At 59.0% G+C, this 21,214-nt stretch overlaps 5 protein-coding genes across 5 annotated transcripts; all 5 read left to right on the forward strand.

The window, feature by feature from the left end:
• THITE_34416 (uncharacterized protein) lies at positions 1–2,694 on the forward strand (the record flags this gene model as incomplete). The annotated part of the gene is made up of 4 exons (XM_003653268.1): positions 1–680; positions 752–1,531; positions 1,593–2,497; positions 2,561–2,694. 4 exons carry the CDS (start codon positions 1–3, stop codon positions 2,692–2,694), a joined length of 2,499 nt encoding a protein of 832 aa, XP_003653316.1.
• A 6,414-nt stretch (positions 2,695–9,108) lies between these two features.
• Positions 9,109–10,910, forward strand: THITE_110186 (uncharacterized protein; the record flags this gene model as incomplete). Its single annotated transcript, XM_003653269.1, has 10 exons — positions 9,109–9,119; positions 9,189–9,303; positions 9,366–9,527; positions 9,794–9,879; positions 9,937–10,118; positions 10,179–10,337; positions 10,378–10,489; positions 10,554–10,623; positions 10,706–10,719; positions 10,787–10,910. The coding sequence occupies 10 exons, from the start codon at positions 9,109–9,111 to the stop codon at positions 10,908–10,910; spliced, it is 1,035 nt and encodes a 344-aa protein (XP_003653317.1).
• Positions 10,911–12,489: 1,579 nt separating this feature from the next.
• On the forward strand, positions 12,490–13,596 carry THITE_2115620 (uncharacterized protein). The gene is made up of 2 exons (XM_003653270.1): positions 12,490–12,670; positions 12,741–13,596. Exon 2 carries the CDS (start codon positions 12,968–12,970, stop codon positions 13,559–13,561), a length of 594 nt encoding a protein of 197 aa, XP_003653318.1. The 5' UTR covers positions 12,490–12,670; positions 12,741–12,967; the 3' UTR covers positions 13,562–13,596.
• Positions 13,597–14,225: 629 nt separating this feature from the next.
• Positions 14,226–15,226, forward strand: THITE_2115623 (uncharacterized protein). The gene is made up of 2 exons (XM_003653271.1): positions 14,226–14,856; positions 15,072–15,226. Exons 1-2 carry the CDS (start codon positions 14,442–14,444, stop codon positions 15,188–15,190), a joined length of 534 nt encoding a protein of 177 aa, XP_003653319.1. The 5' UTR covers positions 14,226–14,441; the 3' UTR covers positions 15,191–15,226.
• An 867-nt stretch (positions 15,227–16,093) lies between these two features.
• On the forward strand, positions 16,094–20,427 carry THITE_2115624 (uncharacterized protein). The gene has a single exon (XM_003653272.1). It carries the CDS (start codon positions 16,901–16,903, stop codon positions 20,204–20,206), a length of 3,306 nt encoding a protein of 1,101 aa, XP_003653320.1. The 5' UTR covers positions 16,094–16,900; the 3' UTR covers positions 20,207–20,427.
• The last annotated feature ends 787 nt before the right edge of the window (positions 20,428–21,214 follow it).

The raw sequence follows: 21,214 nt of genomic DNA on the forward strand, positions 1-21,214 counted from the left end.
ATGCCCCGACCGGCCACCACCGGGTACGAGCGCCTTGCTCAGGCCGATCACAGCGACGACTCGGACGACGAGCCGCTGGCTGCCAGCTATGCCTCGCTGCAGGACCCGACCGCCCCGCGCTATGCCCCCATTAACCAGCCCCGCCCATTCTCGGGCATGACCACCCCGAAGCGCTCGTCACACTCGGCCGCTGCTTTCCGCGAATCCTCCCGGCCGGGCGGACGTCACCCACGGCGCGGCCGCAGGAACTCGGGCGTCGACCTCAAGGCCATCAATGCCCGCCTCGAGCGCTGGGCCGACGAGATCGCTTCCAAGTTCAAGCGCGGCCGCAACAAGAAGAAGGGCGAGGAGGAGCGTCTCGAGATCCACCACTCCGTCTTCCAGCCGCCAGAGGGCGTCCGCCCCGTGACGGCCGAGATGCTAGCCGTGCCCGAGCCCGGCTACATGACCAAGGACGAGTTTGAGGCCATTGTCGACAGCGTCAGGGCCGCCATACGCCAGGGCGTGCATCCGCGCATGATCTCGCAGGGGAGCTCTGGCAGCTACTTCGCGAGGAATCCTGAAGGCAAGGTGGTCGGCGTGTTTAAGCCCAAGGACGAGGAGCCCTACGCGGCGGGGAATCCTAAGTGGAACAAGTGGATTCATCGGAACTTGTTCCCTTGCTTTTTCGGCAGAGCTTGGTATGCCAAACCCTGGCCAATACGGTTCACCGGGGTGTCTTTACGTACGCTAACCGTCTCTTCTCCGGCAGCCTCATCCCCAACCTCTCCTACGTGAGCGAAGCCGCAGCCTATGTCCTCGATTCCCAACTGCGCACGCATCTGGTGCCCTACACAGACGTCGTCTACCTGTCGTCCAAATCATTCCACTACCCCTTTTGGGATCGCTACAACTTCTCGAGGAAACGCAAGGCGCTGCCTGCAAAACCGGGCAGCTTCCAGGTCTTTCTCAAGGGCTATAAGGACGCAAACGTCTTCCTTCGGGAGCACCCGTGGCCAGACCAGTATTTCTCGGGCTTTCGGACGACAGACACCCATAGGAAGCGGACACGGCGCTGGGCAGACAACTGCCGTCCCTCAAGTGCCCCGCATGACGATGGGGACAGCGATGACGGCAACGAGAGCTTGCACTCTCAGACGCCGGGGCCCGGCAATTTTGTGTGGACGCCCACGCTGAAGCAGTCCTTCAGAGAGGAGCTCGAGAAGCTCGTCATTCTGGACTACATTATGCGGAACACGGATAGAGGGCTGGACAACTGGATGATCAAGGTCGATTGGGAAACCGAGCAGGCCTCGGTAGCATCGGAGCCTATCCGCCTCAACATGGACACGTCAGATCCCGAACCAGGGCCGCGACCGGTAGACATGTCGCAGAGGGGCCCGCCTCGGACTCGGGCGTCGCATCCCTACAGGACGGAACGACCCATGGACGCATCGACGCCCGTGTCGACCACGCCGGACCCCAAGATCACAATAGGCGCGATTGACAATTCCTTGTCGTGGCCCTGGAAACACCCGGATGCTTGGAGAAGGTGAGCAAGCACCCACCCCTCCTTCAGAAGCTGTAAAGCGTGGACTAATGATAAGCTCCAGCTTCCCGTTTGGCTGGCTCTTCCTCCCCGTCGATCTTATCGGCAGGCCATTCTCACAGAAAACCCGCGATCATTTCCTTCCCTTGCTCACATCCAAGCACTGGTGGAGCCAGACCCAGCTCGCCCTGCGCAGGGTCTTCCAGATGGACCAAGACTTCCAAGAGCGCATGTTCGCCCGCCAAATAGCCGTCATGAAAGGCCAAGCGTGGAACGTGGTCGAGACGCTCAAAACCGCCGACCACGGCCCGCTCGAGCTGACGCGGCGCCCCAAGGTCTGCGTCTGGGACGACCTGGTCGACGTCCCCGTCGCCGTCCCCATGAGGGCCGCAAGCGCCGAGATGCACCGCCGCGCCGCCGCCGAATCCGACGCTGCTGCTGCGGCCGCCGCGGCAGCCGTTGCCCATAATGCCAAGCCAAGCAGCGACATGATTGCCGAGGAAGAAATGGACATCGGCGCCGCCAACACCTCCTCCGAGGCGCACGCGGCCAGCGCCCCGCCAACAGCCGGCACCGGCCCCGTCGTCGACCTGCTCGGCATGCCCAGCCCGCCCGCCGACCTCCCCCACCCGGGCCGCTTCGAGCTCGCCCTCGCAGACAACGAGCCGTCCTCCCCTAGCCCGCCCCTCAGCAACGGCGGCAACAACGGCACCAAACCCGACGCATCCGCACGCCCCGTCCGGCCCCACCTCTCCCGCGCCGCCCACAGCCACCGCTCCCTGAACGTCTACTCCCCCGACCGCACGCCGGGCGGATCCGACCAGCCGCAGCGCGAGACGCGCTTCTCCTTCGCCAGCACGCCCGCCGCCCGCCGCGAGAGCCACTCGCTCGCCGCGCAGCTGTACGCCAACGCCAACGGCGGCGGCCGCCGCGGCAGCGGCGGGCGCGCGAGCTATGAGTACCACCGCGGTGGCGGTGGCGGTGGCGAGAATGAGCGTGGGGGCGAGCAGGGCGAGGAGGGCGAGGATGAAGATGAGGATGAGGAGCTCGAGGGAGGGGATCTCGGCTATGCCGCGGCTACCGGCATGGAGGGGAACCGGCGGAAGGTGATTGTTGAGCGGTTGGAGATGGTCAAGGGGCGGAATCCGGTGTTTACTTGGTGTTGATTTTTTTTTTCCTATTTTTCCTTTTTTTTTTTTTTCTCTCCCTTTTTCTTCTGGCGGTTATGCATCTGGGGATTGTCGCTGTGCGGTTGCAGGCCGGGCTCCTTTGTCGAGCGCGGTTGGCGGATGGTCAAAACCGGGCGGGCGTTTGGATGGGCTGGGTCGTTGTGATACTACTGTGCCATACATACATAACCTTGGGGAGGAGGTCTGCTGTGCTATACGCATGTTTCTTTGGGTTTCTTTTTAGGCTATACATCTCTTCTAATCTCTTCCTTGTTTCTTTTCTCTTCTTCTTTTTTTTGTCCTCTCTTGGCCGTCCGTCCGGACGACGCCGCTTTCGGGTTGCCGTGCATTTGAAGGTGGTGTTGCTGGACGGTCAATTCATCGGGCGAACAGACCCTGTTTTCTTTCCCCTCCTCTCATACTTCTTTCCATAGGCACCAAGATGGGTTCTCGAGGGAAGGTGTTAGAAAAAAAAATAGATGGTTCGATGGAGTCGTAGCTCCTCCGGCATTTCACTGACCACACATCTGCGAGAAGGATAGAGAAGGGGTATGAAGAAGCCAATGGAGGTAAAGGTGATGGACGTCTGTCTTACCATGCCATATAGGCACAGGAATGGGACCACAAAGTAGAGCAAGGAAGAGAGAAAGGCATTATCAGAGCGCAGTCAAGCCACTGCCTTCCCTATGCGTTGTGCTGGCTGTCTAACATAGGTACATCGATACAACTGTGCTGGTGACTAACCAGCGCTTCGAAGGCAGGCACTGACTGATTGCCCCGGTATGTACGCCCCGTCCATCGAGCCAAGTTAATATTTAAGCCAGGTCAACGAGTGAGGCTGTCACATACGGCCATAGACAGCAGAAAGCTCGGGATCCCGTCCGCTCTCCCCTAGATAAGCTGCTGATCGCAGGATTACCTAGTACTCAGGTCGGTGACGACTGGGGAATCCCCTGTGCTGTATGTTTTAGTCCTCTTTTTTTCGCCCCGCACCCCTTTCTCACCTTCACGTCATGCCATGTTGGGATGCGTTAGTTCCGGCTGCCTCTCTGCCTGCCCGTTGTCCCGTTGCCCGGCGCCTTGGGTCGTGTCGAGGTAACATTATATCCCAACTGACCGGCCAGCTAGCTGTTGCCAGGTTGCCAAGAGGTGACCACCACCCCCGACCTGATCTGACCTGACCTGGTCCCATTTACACGGCATAGTCCAGTCAAGTGAGAGAGTGAGCGAGTGAGTGAGGTGAGGCCGCCAAACTGACTGACTGACTAAGGGGCGACTAAACAGTTTGATCGTCGCGCATCCCAAACAGCCATGTATACTAAACTAAATAACCAACTTCCTAAATCGTTAACTAAGCACGCTCTAACTACCGGGTTTTACGCATGACAGAAATAGAACGAAACAGCTGCGGAGATCAAAGCGGAGACGAAACATGGAGATTTCCGTCTCTGCTGTGTATCGTGCAACCGGGGGCTGTTGGAGGAGAGGTGCGACTACTTCCGCTGCTGCTGCTGATATCGAGTCACTGGAGGGAATCAAGTGCCGAGTGAGTTAATGCACATCGTGTCAGCTTGACAATCATTTCCGGGGTGTGCCAGAATCCTTGACTTGAGGCCCAGTGGCATATGGCAAGTGCGTCTTATAATCCGGGATATTAGTTAAGCTCGACTTCGTCTCCAGCAACAGCAGCAGAAGAAGAAGGGAGGCTCTTACCAGCATTTACTTGCCATGTAGAAAAATATTAGACTGCCAATCATCAGGCTACAGTTTGCGCTCGCGTTACGCGCATGACTAACTAGACGTCTGATAGGTGACAAGATGGCAGGCGTGGGTAGATGGCATAGACGGACGTCTCCACGGGACGTGTCAGAGGCAAGCCACAAGTCCATGTGAGACGGGTAGCGGTGGCAGTGCTGCTGGGAGGGGGACGGGGAGCAAGGCGCATGTTCTGTCTTGCGGTGACGCGAATGGACCAAGTTGGCCCGAGACTTCACGGCCCGTTGGGGATGGCTGGGAGGGCATGACGAAGAGCCTTCAACAGTAGTTATTCCCGACTCAGGAGAGACCTACGACAGCAGAGTAGCATCGCCGAGGGGGGTGTCGTCGGCTTTGTGGAGACAGATCATCGTCGTGTTTTGGCAGACCGAGACAGCGCGGAGCAAGCAATGACACTGACACATGTTTACACGGTAGGTCGGAACAGCATGACTAGCGTCTGACAAGGTCCGGCCTGGGGGACGACGGAAGACGGGGAGGGAGCACTCGCTTAGACCAGTCCCAGCAGCGCGGTCCACCTGCAGGCATCCTCACCTAGCATCAACATCCGAAAAGGGAGACTTCACCAGCCACCGCCTCCATCCCGTCCCGTCTGCACCTCGCTGCTAGCGCATGCAGAAGGCCGGTGAGGGGCTGTCTGCCGGCTATCATGCAATTCCCCTCAGCTTATGATGCCGCGGGCGTGGCCAAGAGCCAGAGCCAGTTCCAGAAACAGCAGGTGAAGTCGGCAGCACATAAAGACATTAGACCGTGCATGAGCCCTCTTCAGCATCTGGTAGGATCATACTGGATAACCGCTACCAGCACAACCAGCAATTTCGGCCGAAGCTCCCGCCGCAATCTCGCAGCGCGCAGCGAATCGGTTGAGCAGTCAACTCGCGACATATGTAACTACTCATAACGCGAGGCAGGATAAATTACGCGCGGCCAGAGGGTCCCGTCAAAGACACGACGACCGTGATGGGAAGCATGCAGACTGCGACGGATGCAGACTGTTGCTTTTTCTTCAGTCCCACTGCCCGGTATGTAGTGTAGCTCCCTACCCCCCAGACTCCGTTTCGCCGGATTTGTGGCCGAGGAGGCAGAGGCACCAAGATCGGTGAGCTCGGGAGAAGGCGGGAGGGGGGAGGGAGGAAAACAGTCGGGGTTCCACAAACCCGGCCGCTTGGATAGGCCTGGTGGAGACAACGAGGAGATTGTGCGCTCATCACCGAGAGAGCACCAAGCCGGGGGGCTGGGGGCGGGACCTGGAGAAGCGACACATACCACAGTACACACGAACCCACTATTCGTCATGGCCCGCTAAGACAAGTTTTCTGCGTCTCTCCAGGTTACGCAAGTGACATGCGTGCGCCGGGAACGCCCAGAGTTGGATGTCCCGCGGGACAGCTGTTTCGAGCAAACCGGCCAGTGTCCGGCCACGGCGAATCATGAACAGCCCGCCTGGGCCGGCATTTCTGGCCCTCATTTCTTGTCAGGAAGTTGCAGCAAGCCATCGGAACCGAAAGAGGTCGCACGCAGCATGGGGCGGCGGCAATTCCAGGAGAGGCTGGCTATGGTGGGAACAACATGGGTAAGTCCACCCTACCCACGCCACACCTCTTCGCAATTCACCTCGACCCGAGGCGGTGGTTGTGGCCAGGATGGCCCCGGTCGATGGCGAGGAGATGGTACCCCTGTCCCGTCCGCTGTCATGGGTGGGTGCCATGGTGCCAACCGCGGCTTGGCCGGGCGATAGGAAGCCCACTGTCGTTACACTCTCCACTGTAGGAACTGTAGGATGGCACCTGCGAACCACGGAGCTTCCTTCCGGTTCGGCCGCGCCTGACTTGCAGTTGTTTTCGAGAGAACCCTCGAGAAGGCATGCCGGTTGATTCTCTTCGCCTACTTTTGTGCGCGATGCGTGCAGGCGGGCGAAAGGCGTCATCCCGTCCGTGGACTGCCTCACCGGGCGAAGCCTCTCAACTGATCTCGGTGCCTACTCCTTCCCGAGATGCCCGCAAGGGATTGACCTGAAACTCGGTCCCAGCGCTGGGGATCCCGGCGATTGTGGCGCTCAGTGCTACCAAGGTGCCATGGGAGGCTGGTGATCGGTGACCGCCTCGTTCCCCAGCTTATCATCGCGGCCGCTGCACAGTATATGTGGCCTGGCCTGTTAACGTTACGCATTGCACTCGAACCTCGGTGGCGATGCGTATCCCGTCTGCCGAGCTGAGCACCGAAATTGCGCCCGTCGTTCTATTTCATGATGTTGCAAGCTGCAGGGGTTCGTGGCAGCGTCTCTTCCGCGGTGTCGATTGTTCCCGACCGCTCATCGCCAAGTTAACAGAGGGCCGAAACGACTTGATCTCTGCAACGATCCGCCAGAGATGATCGTCCCGCTTCGACTGCCAGAATTTAGCCGCAGGAACAGTTTCAATCAACCAATCGTCAGTCCCAGTGACTACATAGTATGTATGTTGTACTTCCGCAGTGTACGGAGTACAGGAGAACAGGGCGTCCGTCGTCGCACCACCTTGTCGCGGGCAGCACCGCGCAGATCCCGCGTTCGCGGGCGGGGGGCCCTGTTTCAGTTCCTCATTCCATTTCGCAAACAGGGGGGCCGGGAGGAAGGGGGGTTCCCAGACAAACACCGGACCCATCGGGGCGGTTTGCGCACAGACATGTGGACAATTTACCAACCGGGCGGGTGCCGGCAAGACATGAGGCGCCGTCACCAAGCTGCTGGGAACCGGTACGTACTCGAACCCCTGCGTTTCGGCCCGGTTCGCAACAGGGGGTGGACATCAGCCAATGCCCACTGTGGGAGGGTGTGCCGCTTCTCCATCAGGACGCTCCGCGCTGGGTGCGAGCATGATGCCGTCTTCTCGAAGCAGAGGCGATTTCCCCCGTTTCAGGAAGAACGAGCAGAGGGCCGTTGACGCGACTGCCGTCCCGCATCTGGTGGTAAAGCGCCTCAGCGCATAGGTAGAAACGACGTGACCCAGTTCGGAGGTAACATGCCAGCCGAGGGAGCTTCCGTTCTGGCACAAGAGATGTTGCGCATTGGTGGGATGTAACTGTGGGCGTTACTGTGCACACAGTAAAGTTATTCAATGCCCCAGGACAGGGTTCGCGGCGGGGATCTTGTCAAATTTTGCTTCCGTGGTTCTTCTGTTCCGCCGGAACCAAGCCCCCCTGGCGGTGCCGCTCCAGCGGAGCCGTGGTAGGCTCAACTTTAACCCGTCGTGATCCCAGGACCGCGTCCTCGGATTCGGTTTAGCTGCCCAGGGCAGAACATCATGTGGTGCATTGTAGCTCCCGGTCACAGCATGGCGGCGTTTTGGTTTGACGTCAGCTCTTTGCGACGGCCGTGAAAACGCGAAAAAGTTGCACACACGCTAACTAGCGAAGGAGGCTGGTGCCCCTAGCTCGCTGCAGCGCAGGAACGCCTGCCAATGCCAAGTTTTCACCGGATGGATTCCCATTCCCCGACGACCCGGTTTGTCTGCTTTTTTGGTCCTGCAGTGCCGAATGGTCGGTCCTTCTGCGAGTTTAGACGTGACGGATCCAATCCTATATTATAGGCCTGCCGGAATAATAAGGTAAACCAACTGCTGGAACCGCCGCGGCTCTCAGGAGCCAGTCCACCCACAGTTGGCCTGCTGTGGTCCACTGGCGACGCTCGTGTTGATCCGTCGGGCGCGCGCCAGGGGGGCATCATGGCCTGTCGACCCAGGCCCGGGCTCTGGACGCTGCATCAGGCTAAGAGTGTCTTAGTCTCCGGAACCTCCCTGACCGCGGGACACGTCGAACTGCCAGTTCGGGACGGGGGCTCTCCAATCACAAAGCAATCTCTGCAGCTTTCAACCGGGCTAGCGACGGCCGGTCGAGCACCGGCAGAGTGGATGCAACGGGCGGGAAAGGTGTTTCACCTTTCTCGATCAACATGCCACAGCAGAACCCAGAGTGTGCGGGGGGGGCTTCCGGCTGTTCAGAAGATCGAAACATTCAAGCAGGACCAGGATTCCGGGCCGAGATTTATCCAAGCAATGCGCCGCAACTCAAGAGAAAACCGGCAGCCACGTAGGCAATCTCGCTGGCCGAGGGCGGTGTGGTACCCCGGAAGGCGAGGGGAAGTAACTGGTCGAGCGTAGCGGAGTCAAGTCGGGCTGGCTTTGCGCCCGCTCCTCTGGTGCGTCCAAGTTGACGACAGGGGTTTCCCGACGCCAGCGCTGTCCCAGATACTGGAACGACAATGCGGCAGCAACGCCCTCTGATCGACAAAATCGTCGTGGCGCGCAAACCGCTCCGTCGGGCCAATCTGAATGATTTGGCACGGGATCAGGGCCCACCAAGCAAGCATGGCTCATTTCAGACGTGGGAGTGCGGCATAGGGGAGAGGCACATGGTCCGATGCCGTCCTTGAGGGCCGTCCCGACGTGCCAGGGTTCTGGAAGTATCTCCGCTCACGCCCTCAGGCCCGCATAAGGCCATCTAAGTCCTCATGATGCAACGAGCCTGAGTTCCCTGGCGTTCCCCACTTGGGCTCTGAAATCGTCACTGTCGACTCTTTTGCCCTCTTGCATGCGTTGTCTCTTTCTCAAGACTTGCCGTCTTGCTAGACCCGCGACGTCAGGACCGACTTCTGCAGCCATGAACGAAGAGTGTGTAATCCACCGTTTTGGTTCCCGGTTCCACGTCGACGCGAAGAGACGTCGCTAAGCCGCACACAGCGATTCCCAGACTGTCCCTGTCGACAACATCTACCGGGAACTTGTCGTCCACGGCAACAGGGAGTTCCAGCGATACGCTTTGGAAAACGGAATATACTTCGCTCCGGTTGACGATGTAAGCGGGACAGTGTTCGGTTCGCGGATTGCTGATCTGATTGCGCTTTTACCGGCGGGCAGGACGAGATCGACCGTCTCCAGTATATGCACGGAGTCTTCAACATGATGTTCGACAACAGGCTCATATTCCCCCCGATTCCGCGACCGCGGAGAATCTTGGACTGCGGGTCCGGGTCCGGCGCGTGGGCCATGGAGGTTGCCGAACAGTATCCCGAATGCGAGGTGTGTAAACCAGCTCCTGATAGACTCCTTCGTCGATGTGCTGTGGGGGCAGCGGCAGTAGAACACCTGGAGCGGTCGTGGAAGCATCCGCCTTCTTTTCGTTTCCGGCGCAGCCAGATCCCCGCTCAATCCGCCCTTCGGGAGGCCGTCAAAGCTTCTGGTGCTAGCGATGGCTAAACGGGCGATGGGGAACAAGGCTGCTTCGCTCAGGATTCGAGTCGGATGGTTTTGTGTGTTGCTGACCAGCGTGATCGCGACGGGCCAAGGTTATCGGAATCGACATATATCCGTATCCCCTGCCGGAAGACTTCCCGCCCAACTTGGATATCCAGGTGGATGACCTCAACAGTCCGTGAGGATGCCTGAGCTCGAGGACAAGGATGCTCCTCGCCTGCTAACGACGAAGCAGGTCCACCTTCCCTTCGAATTATTTTGACCTGGTGCACAGCAGGATGATGGCCGGAGGCATTCATGCGCACAGGTGGATGAATTATCTGGGCGACATTCTCCGCATTCTTCGTCCTGGAGGCTGGTGTCAGATGGTGGAGATATACTTCAACGCTCAATCGGATAATGGGACGCTTACCTCCAGTGAGTCGTCGCCAGACTTCCCGGGATATCACGACTTCAAGCAGCTGATGTGACAGCCAGACCACGCGCTCCAAGTCTGGTCGCAGAGCTACATGCAGAGCATTCAGCCCGCGAAGGATCCCAGAGCACCACTGCGGCTGCAAAATTGGATGATTCAAGCGGGCTTTGTGGAGGTCGAGTCGCGATTGTTGACGTTGCCCCTGAGCGGATGGTCGACAGGTGCGGGGTCCCCTGTTAGGTGTGGCTTGACCGAGTTCAGTCTCTGACGAGTCATCAGATCCGCGAGACAATGCCATCGGCGCCGCAAACCGAGCCAACGTCCACAGAATGTTGTCTTCGCTTGCTGTGTTCCCCTTTTCCCACGCTCTCGGGTGGGTGACGATCTCGAAGTGGCCCTCTTCAACATGCTCGTGCTGACTCGGCGACATCAACCAGCATGACAAATGCCGACATCCAGCTTCTCGTAGCGCAAGCTCGAGCTGAAGCCGATAACCCAGCGTTCAAGGTCTGATTGCCGCATTGCTGTCGTCGTCGCCTCGGCATGGCGCTCTCGGAATGGCTGCTAATCCTTCTCCGGAGTTACACAGGCGTACTTCCCAGTGTAAGGGGCGGCTGTCGCGGTAATCGCCCGAAAGCTTCGCGGTAGCGCTGCTGACGACTGAATCCAGGTACGTGTGCATTGGTCGGAAACCGGGCAGCGGCAGGCAACACCGGACCGGCGATAGCCGGAGCCATCACTCCTCAAAAAGCGGGAGGCATGGCGAATCGAGCAAGCGGGCGCGGCACGCCTGAGCTGTGTTATGGCTGATGCATCGAAGTGGCCCGTTTCCCGTGGACAAAGGTCGGCAAAGCGGGGACTCGAGGGTGCACAACGAGAAGATGCCGGGTAGAACTTAACCAGATGACAAAGAGGCTGTGTGCAACATGGCGTCGAAGCCCGGTTAGGTCGGCCAGGTGTGTGAGGGGTGCTACTCCGCGCCCGACAATTAGAATTCGGTTTTTCTGGCTGTCGGCGATGTTTGACACCTCGAGGTTGATGGAGTAGGTAATAGGGGGTTTGGCCAGGCAAGCAGTGGGTCGGGCGAGAACTGAGAGAGGAGGGGAAGGGACGAACACGGGCGCCCATCGGCTGTTGTTGGACGGAAGGGAGTGGGTGCGCGGCACCTTCCCATATCGACGGCTCGTCTCGAAACATCGGTCCGGATCAAACAGATGAAGCCGCAACCACGGGCACCTGACCCCCTGACCCCCTAACCTCAGCGGTCATTGGCGCATGGAATCAGCCTCGATGAACGGAAGGCAGTGGGTTGTCGGGGTTCACGTTGGCAGCGACTGAATTCACCTCAGCTCCCCCTTTGTAGTGTAGTATCTACGATTCCAACTCGGGGGGAAGGGCTCCATAAATGATGTTTATTGATGCCGGGCTTGTTAGCTACCTACCTAAATCACAGCTCCCGTCCCCCATCTTGGTTCAGGGCCCGCCCGCTAAGATTTGGTCAGCCGATTTGGGAGGGTCGCAGGGCGGACTATCGCCCAACAACAAGCGCCATGCTTGCTTCCCTGGCGTAGCCGGACCAACCTCCAAATCAGCCTGTAGTGCTGCCCAACTCGGCGTCCCGTCCGCCCAAGTAAGGTACGGGCATAACACACAGTACGGAGTATCATCTCCAATCATGTTCGCTAGACTCTCACAGCCTCCCTCTACATAGCCTGCGTTCAAGTCCAGGACATCTCTCACAGCAGGCCTCCGTAATCTAGGCAATAAGCTGCATATTCAACAGCTAACGTGTAGCTACGCTGCGAAGAATTCCCGGTTCTTGCTCCGGCGTCCATTGACGATCGAAATGATGGGGCGCCGCGGCTTCTCCTAGCATTTCCCCGACCCTAGAAGGTGGGCCCTGGTCTGGAGGAGGCACGCCGGGCTGATGGCTAAAGAGGTCCCGCCAAGACTAATTTCGGCCAATTGTCGGCAATGTTTTTACAACGTTTTTACGCAACCCCGATCGCTAAGGCGTTTTCGCTATCGCCAAGGCGTCTACACTATCGCTAAGCGGTTAGTTCGCCGGGGGTGCGGGGGGCAGCGCCAGCCCCCCGCTAGTTAGGGTGAGGGTTATAGTTAGGGTGAGGGTCAAGGTTAGGATGAGGGTTAACTTCGTTTTCTTTTTTTTCGATTTGGTTGAGGTTTCGTAAAGTTGTTGCAACGAGTCTTTGCGATTGTTCGTTGTTGGTGTTGCTCGAAGTCGTTGCGGCCCCGTCGCGGCCTCGCTCACCCCGTGGCGATTGTAAATACTTGTAAGCGGCAATCTCCGAAATTAGTCTTGGCGGGACCTCTTTAGCCATAACCCACGCCGGCCCGGGGGTGATTCGGTGTCAAACCCGCTCGAAATGCCGGGTCAAAGCGGTGCCTCCTACTCGTCGTGGCTAATTCTCGCACGTTTTCCAATGCCCCGAGCGGCCCTGGCCGAGATATTAGCAGCAGCACCCCCTATGGTGAAGACACGACGACCGCTAACTCCGTGTGTATACAACTGTTTCACAGTGACGGAGAATTGGTGCGGTGACGTCTTAGCGCTGTCCCACCCAAACCTCGAGCCAGGATGAGAGATTAACCAATCAGCACAGCTACTTTGTGCCTGGCACATTGTTGCATTAGCGTGCCAATTGGCTTCCTTGCCGTGTCGATCTTCGAGCCAAAATCTGGCGAAGCATCTTTCTCCAAAGCTCACCTCACGACACCATCGAGTCCGGGGATTGGCGTCCGAGCAAGGCGTACGGACGGCCGAGAACTTGATTCATCCTCAACTGCGAGTTTCTCGACTACTCCGTCTGCTGCGCTCCCGAAACGCACCATGGCCGGCAGACTCTCCCTTCCCCTCGTCCGGAGCCTCGCCCGGCCGAGCCTGCGGCCGACGGCGTCGCTGCGCATCTCCCGTGCGGCATACTCGACCGAGGCCCCCCCGCCGCCTCTCCTCACCAAACTCAAGGAGGACCTCAAAACGGCCATGCGGGCCAAGGACGCGAACCGCCTCGCCGTCCTTCGCTCCGTGCTCGCGGCGACGCTCAACGCCAGCAAGACGGACAAGCCCATCCGGACGGACGTGCAGCTCGTCAGCCTGCTCCAGAAGATGGCGCGCAAGTCGCAAGAAGCGGCCGAGGAGGCCCGGGCAGCCGGCCGGGAGGATCTCGTCGAGAAGGAGGAGGCACAACAGCGGATTTTCGAGGAGTATGCGGCTGGCAGTGGCGTCAGGGAGCTGGGCGAGGCTGAACTGAGGCAGATCGTCGAATCGACCAAGGCGAACCTCGTTGCCCAGGGGATCGAGGAGAAGGCGCTTCAGGCCCAGATGATCAAGTCCCTTTTGACGCCTGGCGGGCCGTTGGAAGGGGCCGTCGTTGAGAAGAAGGAGGTGGTGAGGATCATTGCCGAGGTTGCCAAGGCGAAATGAGCGCTGGCAAAGGCTCGCAACATCTGTATCAACACCTGTACGGAAGTACTGTACCATGCATGACTTTTTTGTACCATAGGATCTTTCCGCATCGGGCTACAACGGCCCTGCGCATACACTACCAAGATACCCACGGATCTGAGGATTCTCTCCTCCAGTTCTGATTGGCTCGATCTTCTATTTATGAGATCCAACGATGGATTGCTGGAGGGAAGTGATCAGCAGGGGGCGGACAAAGCATCATGACGGCCATTATCGTCATGGGAAAACTGGAGGTTCTACCATCGATCTTGTCTTGGTCAAAGCTTGGGTACTTCTACCAAGGCACTCAGGAAGCCGGGAACGTTGTACCGGTTCAACAATCGGGGCATTGGTATATTGTATTCCGTATTGTATGCAGGGTCTTAGCCATGACGTACACCCCCTCCCACATCCAGCAGTTTGGGTTATGGTTATCTGCAGGGTCCTCAGCGCCGAATCAGATACCTCCTGCAAAGAGCCAGACTAGCATGTATGTGCATGTAGTGGACGACGTGCAGTGCGGCTACACCTCAGATGACACAGCAACGCATTGTGGCCGTCCAACGTGATGCTCTCCCGATCTTGCTTGAGAAAGACTGAGGAACCTGAACACTGGAACTAGTCGAATAATAATCATCTAAAACCAAACATTCAACGCGGAGCCGTTTACGTAGCCTACCTGAAACCTGTCTGGTATCTACCAAAATACTTTGTTTCTTACCTCTCTTTGTATAAAATACTCTCACCAAGGACCATAGCAACTAACCTATCAACGCTGCCGTCCCTCCAAGGCAACGAAATCACCATCTCAACACCAACCCCAACCTCCACCACGACGCCCCTAGCCAACAGCAGAGCCATGCCCACACCGCCGCCCTCAAACCTTCTCCCCTCCTCCTCGCCAGACCCGACCGGCGAAGCAGAAGCCCAACGGGGTCGCAAACGCCGCCGCGTCGAGGGCATGCTCGTGGCCGCGGCCAAAGCCCGCGCCCTCCACCACCACCGCCACCACCACCACACAGCCGGCACGGGCACGGGCACGGCCACCGGCACGACCACCGGCACGGCCACCGGCACGGGCTCAGCCGAATCCTCCAACTTCCGCGGCCGGCGCCGCCGCCGCTCCACCTCGCTCGGACTCTCCACCTCCGCCGGCCCGTCCGCCCCGCGAACCCCGCTGCCGCCGCCGACGACGACGAGGACCTCCGCCGCCCGCCGCGGCGCCGGCACAGCCTTCTCCACCCCGAAGCCCGCCGCAAACCTGACCGGCAGCAGCAGCGACAACCCGCAGCAGCAGCAGCGGCGGCGGCCGCCGCTGCTGCTGCCGGGAACGGTGCGCTTCCGCCGCGCCGCGCTGATCGAGCGCTCGCTCCGCTCGCGGCGCGTGCGCAGCCAGAGTCCCTCGCGGTCGCGGTCGCCTGCTGCTGCTGCCGGTGGTGGTGGTGGTGTTGCTGCTGGTGTACCTGGTGTGCTGGCGAACCGGCAGCAGCCGTCTTTGGCGGGGGAGAGAAGGAGGAGGCGGCACCGGACGAGGAGTCGCGGTCGGGAGCACGGAGGAGTTGGGGCTGGGGCGGAGGCGCTGGTGGATGTTGTGCAGGTTGCTGGTGATGGAGGTGGTGGTGGTGAGAGCGGAGGAGGGGGGTGATGGAGCTGGGGGGTGGGGCGTTGATGTCGGCAGTGGAGGTTGGACAGACCGGAGGCCGGAGGGCGGAGGGAGGGGGGATGAGGTTGGGGGTTGGAGGGGTTGAAGACAGGTAGGGTGGGATTGGGGCGTGGGTTACTTGTAAGGATGGTCATCAAGGGAGTCACGAGGCCGGGTGGACTGGGGCCTGTGGGACGGGTTTTTGGCCGTTCACCGACGGCACTGCTCATGGAAACCTGACTGGGGTGGGGGGAGGAAGGAAAATCGATGGATTTGTCGAGCCTTGGCGTTTGGTAGTCCCGTGGAAGCAAGATTGGCAGTATGTACTGCGAGAGTAGTTATGGAATTGTCTCCTGGTCTTCTTGGGTCGTCTCGGCCATCAAAGAGTCACCGAGTGTGGTTGGCGAGGCTCGCTTCCGCTTTGCCGTCACGGCGTTTCAGCCTCACATGGCCTAACTGCATGCGGGGCTTGCATGTTGTTAGGTGTGCATTATGTACCTACTTTACGTACGAGCCGCACATCAGATTGGCAGACTGGGCATTTCCTGCCCACTGAGAACGCATCGAGAGAGTGCAAGGTCGCTCACCGGTAGATCGGACACCAGAGAAGCATCTTGCAGGTGTCTGCCGCCGGTGATGCAGGCTGCGCATCTTCGATGAGTGAAACACAGGGTTTCGCCCGAATAGGCCAGGTACCTCCCGTGAAAGCGGCATACCGGTGCCTCCCGTCCATACACGGCACTCCGTGCACACTCCTGTGCCGTCGTTGGGGGCTCCAGGTTGCGAATTGCCAGTCGCTACCTTGTATGCTGTCCAAGGTGAGTGAGCGAACGAAGTCGACCTCGGCCGAGAATCGACGCTCTCGGGCTGGCCTGCAGCTTCCTAATTTATGTCCTGTACACCCGCTCCCAGGGCTGTTTCGGCAGCACAGGCACATTTCTTGCGCGGCACGTGCCCCACTACGCACCGGTCACGCGGGCCTATCGCGACCAGCCGATTGCGATAAAGCTCAGGGCCCTTGTCCGTGGAAAGTGACGGCGATAACCACTTCGCTCTGGCTACCACCTCTGCTGCCCTGCCTTCAGTCGCTCTTTCCACCCATTCCTACGGTATCTTGGTGCTGGGAGAAGCAGATGTGATCCAATCTCGAGTCTGACTTTATTTTTCTATTTGCCCGCCTCGGAGGCCTGCGAATCTCCCATTCCCCCGAATCCCCTTCTCTGGCGGCGCAAACTGCGGTCTTGCCTCCCCCTCCAAAGACTTGACTCGAAAGCGACTAAATCGGTCACAACCACCTGCGCAACCCCGACCGCGAAAAAAACGAATTTTGCACAGAGCACTTCGATTGCCGGCCCAGCTTGGCGCTTGTGATGACGTGCGATACTTGGGCGTTGCAGCTGCTGGCAACACGGGCTTGAGGACGGGTGCCGCGCAGCTGGCAGGACGTTGGCAGCCACACCGCGGTGAGCCGACCCTTTATCGGCCTTGTTTCAAAGCCTCACACCTTACTTCTCTCTGCCTGTGCCCGTTCCCGCCTGATTTTTCTCCGCGGTACACCCGACGTTTCCCAGATCAAGCTCTTGAAACTGCAATGCAACCCCGGAGATACAACGCCTCATGCTGACCTTCGGTGCGGATTGAGGCGTTTAGAGGCAGCCTCGTTACAGCCAGGCAACATGTGGACCCCATCGGCGCTGCTGAACCCCAAGGCTGGGCTTGTCCCGCCGGTCAGGCCGCAGTCGGCGGGCGGCGTTCCGGTTTCCTCGACTCCGCCTGTCTCGTCGGAGCAGCCAGAGGTGTCGTTTCAGTTCGCAAGTCCCGGCGAGAGCCTCGACGTCGACTCCGCCGGTATTCCCGCCCACGGCCAGAACGTCCCGCAACACCACCCCCCGACCATGCCCATCTTCCAGAATGGTTTTGGCCAGCAGATTGAGCGTTTGCATAACGTGCAAGAGCGCACCGCGGTGCCCCAGCCGAAGCGCCGGAAGACTATGAACGAGAACGACCATTTGCCTTCGCTCTCAACGAACAGCCCCTTCTCTGGCGTTGGCAGCGGCGTTCTCAGTCAAGACATCAAGCAGCAGCGGCGCCAATCTGGAGACTCTGTCCAGCCTAGGCAAGTGCCGAGGTCGCTGGAGACCATTGACTTGACCGAGGGCGACTCCGACACAAACTCGCTGGCTCCGATCCCGAAGGACCCGATCAAGGACGAGGAAGTGTGCTACGGAATGGTTGAGGGCGCCTCGATTAACTGTCACCGGGTCCCGGCGCCCAAGCCCGGCATGGTCTCCATCAATGGCGACGATTACTGGCCGCAGGTCAAGGTCGTGCTCAAACGCAAGGCGGACGACCGGTCGAGTAGGATTTACGTCTATGACTACACCCGGCGCATCTTCGGCACGGTTGACGCGAAGACAGCCGAGTGTCTAGCCCCTCTCTTGGACTCGATGCTTCAAATCCGCACCGATTGCCGGATCCCCACCAGGCGGAAACTCCCGGGCGAGCAGATCGGCCAGCCAGCCTCATTCAATCACAAGTTTGAGCTGATGGTCTATGGGCCCCGCAAGTTCGCCACCCAGGTCGGCAACCATTTAATGGCGAGGAGAGTAAATCTCGTGAGCCCGCCCCGGGTGGAGGTTGGCGTTAAAGTTCTCAACCCCATGGCAAAGGAGAGCCGGCTTCCGACCGTGGCACGCTTCAATGGCGCCGGGAGCAGTCACTACCATGGGCCGCCCGTGGTTCGCTCGGCTGAGGAGATCCGCTCCGAAGTCCTGGGTGTCTTCGACTCTCTCCCAAAGTCGGAGGAGCTGCCCGAGGCGGATCCCGACGAACGGATCCAGACAACCTTGCTGAAGCACCAGCGACAGGCGCTATACTTTATGACGTCTCGCGAGTCTGAGCAGCTGCCGGACGCGGGCCAAGGCGTTGTCACGTCCACTTGGCAGCGCAAGAAAGACCGCTTCGGCGGCGTCCTCTATTACAACGTCGTGACGAATGAGACACAGAAGGAGCAGCCCCCGCCCACCTTAGGCGGTATCCTTGCTGATATGATGGGGCTGGGCAAGACGCTCAGCGTGCTGTCGCTCGTAACCAAAACTCTGGACGACGCGGAGCGTTGGTCGCGACGGGCCCCTGTCCAACCGAAGGCACCAGAGCGGAAGCCGCCGCACACTCTTCACCAATTCGAAGTCCCGAAGCCCGCAGCGTTGGACCTCACCCCGGTGCGGCTGAACGCAAAGGCAACCTTGCTCATCTGCCCTCTCAGCACCGTGACTAACTGGGAAGAGCAAATTAAGCAACACATCAAGCCCGGTGCCCTCTCGTATCACATCTACCACGGGCCCAATCGCATCAAGGACGTTGCGCAACTGGCGCAGTATGACTTGGTCATCACCACGTACGGCTCCGTCGTGAGCGAGCTCAATATGCGGTTGAAGAAAAAGAGGGGCACATACCCCCTGGAGGAGATTGCTTGGTTCCGCATCGTTCTCGACGAAGCCCACCAGATCCGCGAACAGTCGACGCTTGGATTCAAGGCCGTTTGCCGACTGCAGGCGAACCGGCGGTGGGCAGTCACCGGGACCCCGGTCCAGAACAAACTGGAAGATCTCGCGGCGCTGCTGGCATTTTTGCGCTTGAAGCCATTCGACGAGAGGCCCAAGTTTCTGCAGTACATTATCCAGCCCTTCAAGGTGGCCGACCCGGAGATCGTGCCCAAACTCCGTGTTCTCATCGATACAATCACGCTGCGGCGGCTCAAGGACAAAATTCATCTTCCCCCGCGAACGGACGAGGTGGTCAAGCTGAACTTCACCCCAGAGGAGCGGCAGGTGTACGACTGGTTCGCCAAGACGGCCCAAGATCGGGTCCGCGTCCTGACCGGCCAAGGCGCGGGCCAGGACCGCATCATGGGCGGCAGAACCATGATACACATTCTGCGGTCTATCCTGCAACTCCGCTTGATTTGTGCGCATGGGAAAGACCTGCTTAACGACGAGGATCTCGCTGATCTTCAGGGCATGACGGCAGACACGCCCATTGATCTGGACAGCGATGACGAGGGGGCGAGACCCGTGTTGCAGGAGAAAAAGGCGTATGAGATGTTGTACCTGATGCAGGAAGGCAACAGCGACAACTGCTTCAGGTGCAACTGCAAGTTGGGCGCCATCGAGGTAGACGACCCGGATTCGGACAGCCAGGACGACCTCCTCGGGTACATGGCGCAGTGCCTTCACACATATTGCCCCTCTTGTGTCAAGTTTCTGCAAAACGAGCAGATCGGCTGCGATGTCTGCGCCCACACCGACAAGTCGTCTTGCATCGAGCTGCGGCGCAAGCGCGCCGACATGGAGCACGAGTCTCGTGCGGCCAAGAATAAGGGCGGCACGGGCAAGATCATTCCCGATGATCGCTACAGCGGCCCGCACACCAAGACTCGGGCACTTATCGAGGAGTTACTTGCTAACAAGGAGAAGAGCGCCATGTGCCCCAACGAACCCCCCTTCAAGTCTGTTGTTTTCTCCGGCTGGACTTCCCATCTCGACCTAATCCAGATCGCGTTGGATAACGCCGGCATCACGTACACCCGGCTCGATGGAAAGATGTCGCGCACGGCCCGGAACGCTGCCATGGACGCCTTTCGCGATGACCCGTCCGTGCAAGTCATCTTGGTTAGCATCATGGCCGGCGGCCTGGGCCTCAACCTGACGGCCGGCAATAGCGTCTATGTCATGGAGCCGCAGTTCAACCCTGCTGCTGAGGCGCAGGCTGTCGACCGAGTGCATCGTCTGGGCCAGACCCGGGCGGTCCGCACGGTCCGCTTCGTCATGAGGGACAGCTTCGAGGAGAAGATGCTCCAGCTGCAGGACAAGAAGAAGAAGCTTGCCAGCCTCAGCATGGACCGTGATCCCAACGATAAGATCACCGACCGGACTGAGGCTGCCCGTCAGCGCTTGATGGACTTGCGCAGCCTCTTCAAGTAAGCAGTTGGGCTGGCAACTGGCGTTCCCCTCCCCTCCCTCGCTATCCTGGGCAGGACCTTCTGGAAGGGCGTCCGTCCTCAGCTCGAAGACCGACGAGCCCGACGCAAAGATAACGAGACGCAGCTTTCCCAAGGCTCTTAGACATTATTGGATGACGGACGGCCACATGAGCACGACGACGACGTTACGACCGAACATCCCCTTCATGGTCATTTAAACAAGAAGATTCGTTTCTTTCCGGCGTTTGCATGGTGGATGGAGTGACCTATTTCTGGGGGGCCACTTCTGCATCTTCCCCAACTTAATCTACCGCGCATCTTGAGGCGGTCAATCTCACTTCGGGAGGCTAGGGCGTTGATTTTATGGTTCATACACGCGGCACATGACGCAGAGCATACATCGCCTGGCGTGGCGTGGCGGTTTGGGCGTGGAGCACTGGGTTTTAAGCTTGTGCATTTGGGGCGGGCATTTTTCTTTTTCTTTTTTTCCATCTTTCTCCGACTAGGCAACTTCCCCGACATCCCTCTATTTTCCCTCTCCCAGCATCTTCAGATTTATAGATCCCTGATTGCGGCGCGAGGCTGGATGGCGAGGCTGGCATCTTTGCGGTTTTTACCCTTTGCTTTTAGAGAACAGGCGAAACATCATTAAATCCCGGGGCGTTTCTATGCGGGCCGGCGGTGGTCTTCTTGAATGTCATGATAAATGTGTTGGATGTGGATAGTTTCTCGCTCAAACTATGCACTTGACACCACTCTTCTCTCCCCTACAAGACAATGAATGGGGAGCGGAATGATGGTGTTAAGCGGTGCCGGTGGTGCCGGAAGTAGGTGAGATGGGGGTTGGATCAAATGCATCGTCGAGCGAGCGGGGTGGCTGGCTGGCTGGCGGGCTTTCTTTGTCCACCGCCCTGCCTACCTCCCTACCTAGCCCCATTTCTCGACCTTATAGAAATCTACCCTTGCCATGACGCGGCTGCTTCGAGAGTGAACTGATTGCAGGATTGCG

Source organism: Thermothielavioides terrestris, chromosome 2 (assembly GCF_000226115.1).
Source record: "Thermothielavioides terrestris NRRL 8126 chromosome 2, complete sequence".
Taxonomy (NCBI): domain Eukaryota; kingdom Fungi; phylum Ascomycota; class Sordariomycetes; order Sordariales; family Chaetomiaceae; genus Thermothielavioides; species Thermothielavioides terrestris.

Bases quoted from the DNA above. Each gene is read 5' to 3' on its own strand.
- THITE_2115620 (XM_003653270.1), top strand. From the start codon at position 12,968: ATGGCCGGCAGACTCTCCCTTCCCCTCGTCCGGAGCCTCGCCCGGCCG.
- THITE_2115624 (XM_003653272.1), top strand. From the start codon at position 16,901: ATGTGGACCCCATCGGCGCTGCTGAACCCCAAGGCTGGGCTTGTCCCG.
- THITE_2115623 (XM_003653271.1), top strand. From the start codon at position 14,442: ATGCCCACACCGCCGCCCTCAAACCTTCTCCCCTCCTCCTCGCCAGAC. The intron at 14,857-15,071 runs GCAGCGACAACC...AACCGGCAGCAG, and splicing joins CGCAAACCTGACCGGCAGCA to CCGTCTTTGGCGGGGGAGAG.